This window comes from Entelurus aequoreus, linkage group LG01, assembly GCF_033978785.1.
Source record: "Entelurus aequoreus isolate RoL-2023_Sb linkage group LG01, RoL_Eaeq_v1.1, whole genome shotgun sequence".
Lineage (NCBI taxonomy): Eukaryota > Metazoa > Chordata > Actinopteri > Syngnathiformes > Syngnathidae > Entelurus > Entelurus aequoreus.
Window position 1 is genome coordinate 89,520,941 of NC_084731.1, and position 11,183 is coordinate 89,532,123.

The window sequence follows — 11,183 nt, forward strand, 5'->3', positions numbered from 1 at the left end:
CTGTTTACGACCCACTTCCCTCTGTAAGCAGCTGTGGGCAGGTGGGGGGAGAAAGTCAAATAAAGAAGGAGAAGTGCAATCTTTGGGCAGAGTGTGGTTGAAGACTGTACCGAGAGGACAGTCGCCATGTTTCTCGTCAATATTGAGTCCAAATTTAATTCTGTCTCTGTTTGATTCTTTGCCTCTTGTCTTGTTTAATAGATGTCATCAGTGTTTGAACCTGACATCGTCTTGGTCCTTCGAGCCGGATTCCAACACGTCTGACAATTCCAGCAAGAGGGAGTGAAACCGGAAAGACCATGGTATACAAATCCTGATTGAGGAACTGCTTTTTCTTAATTTTGGCTGGAATTGGACGACTGACGGAAAACCGAGGACAAGAGGAAGGAATGCAGAGTTCAGTGAGTACGTTTTGAATTACAAAGAAAGAAACGACAAAGAAAAAGCGTGTGACTGAGGGTTACGACGCATAGACAAACCCTGTAAACCCTAGGCTCTAACAGGTAAAAAGGCCAAAAAATTAGGAGGACAACAGAGTCCAAAAAAACTGAAGTTCCGTATGATTCAAACATTGAAAATAAGCCAAATTAAGGACGACGAAGTCCACAAAAATTTTAAATTAAAATAAGTAGACCAAAATTCTGAAGGGCGTCGGAGCCCGCGAAAACTGAAATATCCGTAAAACAAGTGTGAAAGGTATGAACGTGAGAGTGTGTGGGAGTAATCGCCATTAGGCTATCACTCCATATTAAAGTTGTGAGAAGTAAATAGTGGGTTATTGTGGATGTTTTATGCAAGACACCTCCACTTGGGAACTATCTCCAGTAGAAACGATGTGTACCACAATAATAAATTAAACCACTATCTTACAACAAAGACTAAAGTAATCCTTATAAGTTCTGTTCTGTAGGGGACGACGGATTACTCCAAATTTACAAAATGGGAAAAGGGACAAGTAAACCAAAGGTTAGTCCAAAAGACGAGTTAAAATGTAAAGCCCGGAAAGCAGTAGAAAAAACAAAACCAGACTTACTGAAATTTCTAGATGACTGGATCTCAAAACATAAATTTACCGGTCACAAAAACTTTGTATTACATTGTGTTCCTGATAAGAAGACAAAAGGCTGTCTTTTGAAACCTACCAAGAGTAAGGCTCGTAAAACTCCACTGTGTAAGGGGGAAGCAAGATGGTGTTCCTGTGTTCTCTCATGTATGGTAATCAACAGAAGGATGTTGTTCTGGCCCGAGGACTTCAAAGCGGACAGATGGCAGGATCTGCTCAACTTCCAGAGGAACTCTTTTTGAAGTATTTTACGAACTCTTTTTGAACTCTTTTATGGAACTCTCTTTGAACTGTTCGGTAACCGAAGGCAACACTGTTTACGACCCAATTCCCTCTGGAAGCAGCTGTGGGCAGGTGGGGGGAGAAAGTCAAATAAAGAAGGAGAAGTGCAATCTTTGGGCAGAGTGTGGTTGAAGACTGTACCGAGAGGACAGTTGCCATAATTCTCGTCAATATTGAGTCCAAATGTAATTATGTCTCTGTATGATTCTTTGCCTCTTGTCTTGTTTAATATAGGTCATCAGTGTTTGAACCTGACAGTGTCACTTTTAACAGTGTGTCGTTTAAGCGCGGTCATGTGACTGCCAGGCCCTTTTTGATTGGTGAAACAGAGTCATGTGAAGAAGAAGTCTCTCTGACGAGCCAAATGAATCCGTTTTTGCAAGCAGTAATTAAGGGATCATAAGTAAATATAATGATGATGTAGAAATTAGAAGGAAACTTAATGTAACAGAGTAAAAGTAGAGTTTCCTTTTCAGAAAAATACTCAAGTAAAAGTAAAAAGTATGTTAGAGATGCTACCTCAGTAGAAGCATTTAAGTCCCATCTTAAAACTCATTTGTATACGCTAGCCTTTAAATAGACCCCCCTTTTAGACCAGTTGATCTGCCGTCTATATTCTGTTCTGCCCCCCTTTCCTGCGTGGAGAGGTTATTAGGTGACCACAGATGAAGCGCTAGCTGTTCAAAGTCAGGACCCGGAGTGGACCACTCATCTGTGCATCAGTTGATGACGTCTCTGCGCTGCTGACCTGTCTCCACTCAAGATGATCCCCCACTATGGACTGGACTCTCACACTATTAACTAGATCCACTCGACGTCCATTGCACCGGGGGGATTGAGGTGGGGGTCCCCCCATCTGCGGTCCCCTCCTAGGTTTCTCATTGTATCCCATTGGGTTGAGTTTTTTCTGGCCCTGATGTGGGATCTGAGCCGAGGATGTCGTTGTGGCTTGTGCAGCCCTTTGAGACACTTGTGATTAAGGGCTATATAAATAAACTTTGATTGATTGATTGATTGATGTTGCATTAAAATTACTCCGACAAGTACAATTTATCCAAAAAGTAAATGTAGCGTGTTACTACCCACCAACACGTCATGTAAACATTGGCTTAGGGTTGTACGGTATACCGGTATTAGTATTGTACCGCGATACTAAATCATTTTCGGTCCTATACCGCCTCTAAAAAGTACTGGTCCGCCTGGTCCGGAGTACTTACAAGCAGACACAGTGTGTAGACAGAAAAGGGAGAACGGAGGGGTTAAAAAGTAACGATAAAGGTGAAGTTATAACACTGAAACACCCTCAGGAAGAGGTGCTTTAAGACATGGCTAGCTAGCTAGCAGCTAAAGTCCAGCGCCAGTCGGCAGTGTTTTGGCTACTTCTAAATCACTAATCCTCGCCTCCATGGCGACAAATAAAGTAAGTTTCTTACAAGTATCATCCCTGCAGGACGAGGAATAGCTAAACATGCTTCACTACACACCGTATCTCACCGGCGTCAAAATGTAAACAAACGCCATTGGTGGATCTACACCTAACATCCACTGTAATGATACTAAGTAAAGTAGCGTATCTAGTCGATACTACTAAGATTACGTCGATATTTTTTGGCATCAGATCTTCTTTTATTTATTTATTTTTTATATTATGTTTATAAACTTAGGAAATATGTCCCTGGACACATGAGGACTTTGAATATGACCAATGTATGATCCTGTAACGACCTGGTATCAAACACAAATAAGCCACGAGAGCTCTGGAAAATTCTCAACAACCAGCTTCCTGGTTGCAGCCAGAAACTTAAAACCAGACTCACCAACATCAGCATCAAGGAGGGTGACTCCCTCATTGCAGACAAAATGGAGGTAGCAAGCAGACCTAACGCCTTTTTCACCAGCTGTGGTTGGTGTCAACAAGCTGTCCCACCACTCTGGTCGCTTTGTTGTTGAACACATTACAGCCTTCTACAGAAAGCTAGGAGTATCCAACAATGATTTCAAATTAGAAATAGTCACAGCTGATGAGCTGTTTAAAAAATTGAGCGCGCTCCACCCAAACAAGGCCACCGGACTTGATAATTTTCCCTCCAGATTATATTATATTATACTCTGCCTCCATCATTGCCCCGATCATCACGCACATAATAAACCTATCAATTACACAAGGCCAAGTACCAAAAGATTTTAAGATAGCAAGAGTAACTCCCCTCTTTAAAAAAGGAAGCAAATTGGAACCTGGAAACTACCGACCTGTTTCTATTCTCAATTCCTTTTCGAAAGTAATGGAGGAAAAAACTTTATGAACAGGTCGATAGTTACCTTGCCACTAATAAACTCATGTACAAATTCCAATCCGGCTTTAGAACTAACCATTCCACTGACACATGCCTCCTTTATCTGACCGACCACATCAAACATGAGGTGGACGCGGGCAAATACTGCGGCATGGTCATGCTGGACCTTCAGAAGGCCTTTGACACCGTTAACCACGCTATACTGTTGGATAAGCTCAGAGCAATCGGATTTAACAAAACCTCATCGAGCTGGATGCAATCTTACTTGGAGGGGAGGGAGCAGGTGGTAGAGGTGAACGGCACCGTGTTCCCCCCCCCCCCCCCTCTCAGTGAGCTGTGGAGTCCCCCAAGGCAGTATATTGGGGTCTTTACTGTTCCTAATATACATAAACGACTTGTCATCGGCATGCGACTGTGAATTGTTCTTGTTTGCGGATGACTCAGCCTAGCTGGTATCAGACAGGGACAAGTCACAGGTGGAGAAAATCCTTGGTGCTTAACTCTGTAGAACATGCATCTGGCTCGCTGACAACAAGCTACCCATACACTTGGGTAAAACGGAATCCATCCTATTTGGGTCCCACATCAACCTTAAGAAAGTCAATGACTTCACTATAAAAGTGGGTGACATTGTTATCACCAGAAAAGATGAGGTCACCTACCTAGGTTCCATTCTAGAGGCTAATCTTTCCTGTGATAAAATGGCAACCAAGGTAATCAAAAAGGTCAACCAACGAACGAGATTTCTCTACAGAATCTCCTCTCTGGTCAACAAAAGCACCATGAGGATTCTGGCGGGAACTCTCGTTTTACCCTTTTTCGATTACGCATGCACCTCCTGGTACCCTAGCACCGCCAAAACCCTCAAATATAAACTCCAAACATCCCAGAACAAGCTAGTCAGATTACTTCTAGACCTCCACCCCAGATCACACCTCACTCCTACCCACTTCTCTAAAGTGGGCTGGCTCAGGGTGGAGGACAGAGTAAAACAACTTGCACTGAGCCTAGTCTATAAGATCCGCTACACCTCCCTGATACAGAAGTACATGTCAAACTACTTCCTTAACGTAAATGACCGCCATAACCACAACACCAGGGGGAGCTCCACTAACCACGTTAAACCCAGATTCCGAACTAACAAAGGTCTTAACTCATTCTCTTTCTATGCCACATCAATGTGGAATGCGCTCCCAACAGGTATAAAAGAAAGGGCATCTCTATCCTCCTTCAAAACCGCAATAAAAGTTCACCTCCAGGCAGCTACAACCTAAACTAACACCCTCCCCGGATTGTTAATAATCAAATGTAAACAATCAAATGCAGATACTTTTTCTTATACCTTCTGATCTCTCTCTCTCTCTCTCTCTCTCTCTCTCTGCCCACTACTTGCTTTCCATATCATACCAAGTCAGACCTACACTGTTCCAATATCCATTTCTCTGTTCTCAATTGTTGATGACTGATAATAACAACCAAACCAACCCCCCCCCCCCCCCCCCCCCCACGCCGCCCTCCACACCCCGGATTGTAAATAATGTAAATAATTCAATGTGATTATCTTGTGTGATGACTGTATTATGATGATAGTATATATCCGATAGTATATATCTGTATCATGAATCAATTGAAGTGGACCCCGACTTAAACAACTTGAAAAACATATTCGGGTGTTACCATTTAGTGGTCAATTGTACGGAATATGTAATTCACTGTGAAACCTCCTAATAAAAGTCTCAATCAATCAATCAATCAAGCAGACAAGGGTTGGGTTATGTTTAAACTGGAAACATAGTTCAGGCCAAAAAAAATTAAAATAAAAAAATAAAAATATATAGCCTCACAGGCATGGGCGTTGCCTGTTGCATAAGAGCCTCTTGCTCTTTAAAGTTTTAAGCTGGTTCAAGTCATATCTACAAGATAGGAACTATTTTGTTTCCATTGGTGACTTTGTATCAGAACCAACCAACGTAACGTGTGGAGTCCCCCAAGGTTCAATCTTGGGGCCGACTTTATTTAACATCTATATGCTCCCACTAGGACAAATCATGCAAAATAATAACATTGACCATCATTGCTATGCCGATGACACCCAAATCTATGTAGCGCTATCACCAAATGACTATCGCCCCATAGATCTTCTGTGCCAGTGCATTGAGCAAGTCAAACACTGGATGTGCCAAAATTTCCTACAACTAAATGAAGATAAAACTGAGATAATTGTTTTTGGTGCTAAAAAAGAAAGGTTTAGAGTCGTCCAACACCTTCAATCACTGTCCCTGAAAACCTCAAATAAAGCCAGAAATCTTGGGGTTATTTTAGATTCTGATTTACATTTCGACAGTCACATCAAATCAGTAACAAAATCGGCCTACTATCACCTCAAAAATGGAAAAAGACTTAGAGGGCTCATGTCAGCTCAAGACTTTGAAAAACTTGTACATGCCTTTATTACCAGTAGGCTAGACTATTGTAATGGTCTTCTTGCCGGTCTTCCCAAAAAAACTGTCAAGCAGCTACAGCTTGTTCAGAACGCTGCTGCTAGAGTTCTAACAAAGACCAAAAAATGTGAGCACATTACACCAATTCTTAAATCCTTACATTGGCTCCCTGTACATCAGAGAATTGATTTCAAAATCCTCCTGCTCACATATTAATCACTACATGGTCTAGGGCCGAAGTATATCACTGATATACTCCACTATATAAGCCCTCTAGATCACTAAGATCTTCTGAGACCAATCTGTTAGCGGTTCCAAGAGTAAACTCAAATCAAGGGAGATCATCATTCAGTCACTATGCAACAAATAGATGGAATAAACTTCCTGAAGATGTCAGACTTTCCCCAACTCTGACTACTTTTAAAACTAGACTGAAGACTTTTATGTTCACCTTAGCTTTTAGCTAAATCTTTTAATCTTTTAACTTTTAACGTCTGCACTGTTTTTATTTTTATTGTCTGCATTTTAATTTTGCTTTTATTTTCTTTCATTTCACTTTGTTGTCTGTGAAGCATTTTGAGTCTGCCTTGTGTATGAAAAGCGCTATACAAATAAAGTTGCCTTGCCTAGCCTTGCCTTTAAAAATATGCTCTGTAAGTTTGAGTTGTGAGTCACATTTGCAAGCTGAGGCGCCACAGGTGAGGATTTTTGTATCATTTAATTTGTTCGTTGTTTTAAAACTTTTTTATTTCCATTGCACCACTTCTTGATTTAACGCTGTCACTCAGGCACATATTTTTTTCAGGCATCTAATTAATTAGTTAATTATTCTGTTTTAAATACGCGTGTGTGAGGCACACATCCCAGAACACTTCTAGACCTCCACCCCAGATCCCACCTCACTCATACCCACTTTTCCAAAGTGGGCTGGCTCAGGGTGGAGGACAGAGTAAAACAACTTGCACTGAGCCTAGTCTATAAGATCCACTACACCTCCCTGATACCGAAGTACATGTCAAACTACTTCCTTAACGTAAATGACCGCCATAACCACAACACCAGGGGGAGCTCCACTAACCACGTTAAACCCAGATTCCGAACTAACAAAGGTCTTAACTCATTCTCTTTCTATGCCACATCAATGTGGAATGCGCTCCCAACAGGCATAAAAGAAAGGGCATCTCTATCCTCCTTCAAAACCGCAATAAAAGTTCACTTCCAGGCAGCTACAACCTAAACTAACACCCTCCCCGGATTGTTAATATCAAATGTAAACAATCAAATGCAGATACTTTTTCTTATGCCTTCTGATCTCTCTCTCTCTCTCTCTCTCTCTCTCTCTCTCTCTCTCTCTCTCTCTCTCTCTATCCTCTATGCCCACTACTTGCTGTCCATATCCTAAGTCAGACCTACACTGTTCCAATATCCATTTCTCTGTTCTCAATTGTTGATGACTGATGATAACAACCAAACCTACCCCCCCCCCCCCCCTCAACACCCTGTTTTGTAAATAATGTAAATAATTCAATGTGATTATCATGTGTGATGACTGTATTATGATGATAGTATATATCTGATAGTATATATCTGTATCATGAATCAATTTAAGTGGACCCCGACTTAAACAAGTTGAAAAACTTATTCGGGTGTTACCATTTAGTGGTCAATTGTACGGAATATGTACTTCACTGTGCAACCTACTAATAAAAGTCTCAATCAATCAATCAATCAATCAATCAATCAATCAATCAATCAAGCAGACAAGGGGTGGTGTTATGTTTAAACTGGAAACATAGTTCAGGCCAAAAAAATAAAAAATAAACATTTATAGCCTCACAGGCATGGGCGTGACCTGTTGCATAAGAACCTCTAGCTCTTTAAAAGATGCTCTGCAGGTGGGAGTTTTGAGTCACATTTGCAAGCTGAGGCGCCACAGGTGAGGATTTTTGTATCATTTCATTTGTTCATTGTTTTAAAACTTTTTTATTTCCATTGCACCACTTCTTGATTTAACGCTGTCACTGAGGCACATATTTTTTTCAGGCATCTAATTAATTAGTTAATTATTCTGTTTTAATACGTGTTAGTGCTGAGTGGGCAGTTTCTGTTGCTTGGACGTAGGATGAAAAAGAAGCTGATTCTGGATGTGGACACGGGGGTGGATGATGCCCAGGCCATCATGATAGCCCTGGCCGCCCCCAATGTGGAGATATTGGGGATAACCTGCTCCCATGGCAACACCACCCTGGAGAACGTCCTGAAGAACACGCTCCGGGTTCTGAAAGTCTGCAACAGACTGGATGTGAGTATCTTTGCCGGAGGAACTGCTTCGGAGGGTTTCCTGACCGTCCCAAATTCCGCAGATTCCAGTGTACGCCGGATGCTCCGAGCCGTTGCTGTCCAACGAGAGACACGCCAGCTATTTCCACGGAAAAGACGGGCTGGGGGACGTTCCTGATCCAGATGCTCCAGGACTGGAACTGGTGCAGGAGAAAAAAGGTGTCCAGGCTTTAGTGGAAATGATCGAACAAAACCAAGGCGAGGTAAGACGAGCGTTGATGCTTTTGCATTTGGCAAAGTCCTCACGGCCGTCTGGTGGTGTCAGGTGACTCTGGTGGCCACGGCACCTCTGACCAACCTCGCCGTGGCCGTGCAACTGGACCCTTCCCTTCCCAAGAAGCTCAAGGCTCTCTACATCATGGGAGGCAACATCGAGTGTAAGCATGCCCACGCTCTTTAGGTTTCTTGGCGTCCCCGATTCAATAAGTGACGTGTGCAGCCAGGGGGAACACCACCATATGCGGGGAGTTCAACTTTGTGGTCGACACGGAGGCCGCCTACATCGTGTTGGAGCGCTACACCTGCCCCACCTACATCGCCTCCTGGGAGTTCACCTGCAGGAACAGCCTGCCGTGGGTGAGTCCTCCGTCCACTTACTGGCTCACGTCTGTCCAGCCGACTCCAAAGAGCATCCAAAACCTCTAATCCGGTGGTTCTCAGACTGTTTTCACCAAGTACCACTTCAGAAAGTACTTGGCTCTCCATGTGCCACCATAATGACCAACTTTAAAATGCAGTAGCGTAGTAGGCCTAAGTATTCAATAAAAACATGGCAATGGGTTTTATTTAAGAAATATTAGAGATGTCCGATAATATCGGACTGCCAATAATATCGGACTGCCGATATTATCGGCCGATAAATGCTTTAAAATGTAATATCGGAAATTATCGGTATCGGTTTCAAAAAGTAAAATGTATGACTTTCTAAAACGCCGCTGTACGGAGTGGTACACGGACGTAGGGAAAAGTACAGAGCGCCAATAAACCTTTTTTTTTTTTTCTTTTTTTTTTTTTGTCCTGCCCAGCTTCTCAGGCAAATCATATAGCAGATGTAGATGCCCATATCGGCTGTTCAGATTTACTTTACAAAAGAGAAGTGTAGGATACTTCTCTTGTTGCCTTATTTGTATTTTGACTTTATTAAATGTATTTATATTATCATTTGGTGCAGCCGGGCCGGAGCAGGAGGGGATAGAAAGAGAAAAAAAGGAAGACAGAGGGGGGAATTGTGGGGACAAGAGGGGGATTAGACAGAGAGACAAAAACAACAACAGCAAACACAACAACAACAACAACAACAACAGAGCAACATCAGCAAATATGACATGTAAAAATATGATGGTAAAAGTAATAGCAAATAAGCAGTTAGCGAAAATAAAAAATAATACAGAAATGATAATGAGCATTATTACACTAAAAAATGGAGCAATATGAATACCAATAGAAATAGTGCTATTGATAATAAACAATACCAACACTTTACCTTTATTATCAACAATACAATTGTTCAAATGCAACAATACAAATACGTAATGATAACTTGAGATACGAAAGAATGCAGACCGCAGACAGACGCACCCGGCAGAGGACAAGGCACGAGAAAAGCAGGGGGCAGCCAGACCCCAAGCCAGCGAGAGACCACACCCCACACGGACAGAAAGGCGGGACGCCCCGCCCGAGGGACCCGGAGACCCCCCGCAACCGGACGGGAAGACCGCCCCCTCCCCACCGGCAACCGGGCCCCCATGAGCCCCCCCCACCCCCGGAGAGCCTGGCGAGGCCAGCCCACGGCCACCCCACCCAAGCCGGCCGCCACAGGACCACCCAGAACGGGGCCACGGGAACCACCCACCCCACCCGCAGGGACCCCAACGATGGAGATGGAACAACCAGCAACCGCCCCGCCGAGGCCCCCCCTGAGGTAGGGGGAAATAAATAAATTAAATAAATAAATAAATAATAATAATAATAAAATACATTAAAAAATAAGAAGAAACAAATAATTAAATCTATTTAAAAAAAAAAAAAAAGAATTAAAAGAAGATCACAGACATGCTGACACACAAGGTCGCTACCCCAACAACTGGCCGACTCGCAGCACCTCGGAATACCCTGCAGCACCAAACTACCACAGTACACGCAGGGACCAGACCCAGCAGGCCCCAACCAAGACGGGCACCCGGAAGGGATGGACGGCATATACACAGTTTGTCAGCCCCGACAACCACCTCGCGCGCGCGCTGCCACCGGTCACAACATCAGCCACCCCCCTGCACCAGACCCAGCAGCCACGGGCGCCCACACCACAAACAAACGGCAGCAGAAACAGCAGCCACAACACCCCCAGACAGCCAGCACCACCCAATGAAATCAAAGCGACCAAAAAAAACCGCGACCGGCAACCACACGCCAACAGGATCACGGAGACCAGCTAGCGCCAGCCCGCCAGCAAGCCCAAACGCCAACACGCAAACAAGAGACACCAACACCCCCCCCCCACACCAAAAGACCCCACCACCCCAACCCAAACCCGCACAAACACACCACCGCCCAAACAACCGAGACACAGCATCCAGACCAGACACGGGCGCCGCGCCGCCACCACATCAACTCGCCAACAGAGACCCCACAGCGCACTGACCCCACCCAACAGGAAGCGAGACCCGCGCGACGCCACACACAAATAAATAATAAGATTAAACAAAAATAATAATAATAATTTTAAAAAATGAAAAATACAAATTAAATTAAATTAAATTAAAA

The 11,183-nt window shown here is 43.5% G+C and overlaps 1 protein-coding gene and 1 long non-coding RNA gene across 3 annotated transcripts in view; one reads left to right on the forward strand and one right to left on the reverse strand.

Annotated features, from left to right (window-relative positions):
• Positions 1-388: 388 nt before the first annotated feature.
• Positions 389-11,183, forward strand: part of LOC133658716 (inosine-uridine preferring nucleoside hydrolase-like) — a 22,568-nt gene continuing 11,773 nt past the window's right edge. Inside the window, exons 1-5 of one of the 2 annotated variants that reach the window (XM_062061069.1) lie at positions 389-401; positions 8,202-8,382; positions 8,444-8,623; positions 8,686-8,797; positions 8,860-8,996. In XM_062061069.1, the coding sequence (XP_061917053.1) occupies positions 8,203-8,382; positions 8,444-8,623; positions 8,686-8,797; positions 8,860-8,996 (609 nt within the window). In that variant the 5' untranslated portion in view covers positions 389-401; position 8,202. Of the gene's footprint in view, positions 402-8,083; positions 8,383-8,443; positions 8,624-8,685; positions 8,798-8,859; positions 8,997-11,183 lie in introns of those variants that run through there. The other variant, XM_062061077.1, reaches the window with a different exon arrangement.
• LOC133658729 (uncharacterized) overlaps positions 8,088-11,183 on the reverse strand; it is an 8,165-nt gene continuing 5,069 nt past the window's right edge. Inside the window, exons 2-3 of the long non-coding RNA XR_009827519.1 lie at positions 8,427-8,560; positions 8,088-8,366 (exon numbers count right to left, since the gene is read on the reverse strand). This is a non-coding gene — a long non-coding RNA (uncharacterized LOC133658729). The remainder of the gene's footprint in view (positions 8,367-8,426; positions 8,561-11,183) is intronic.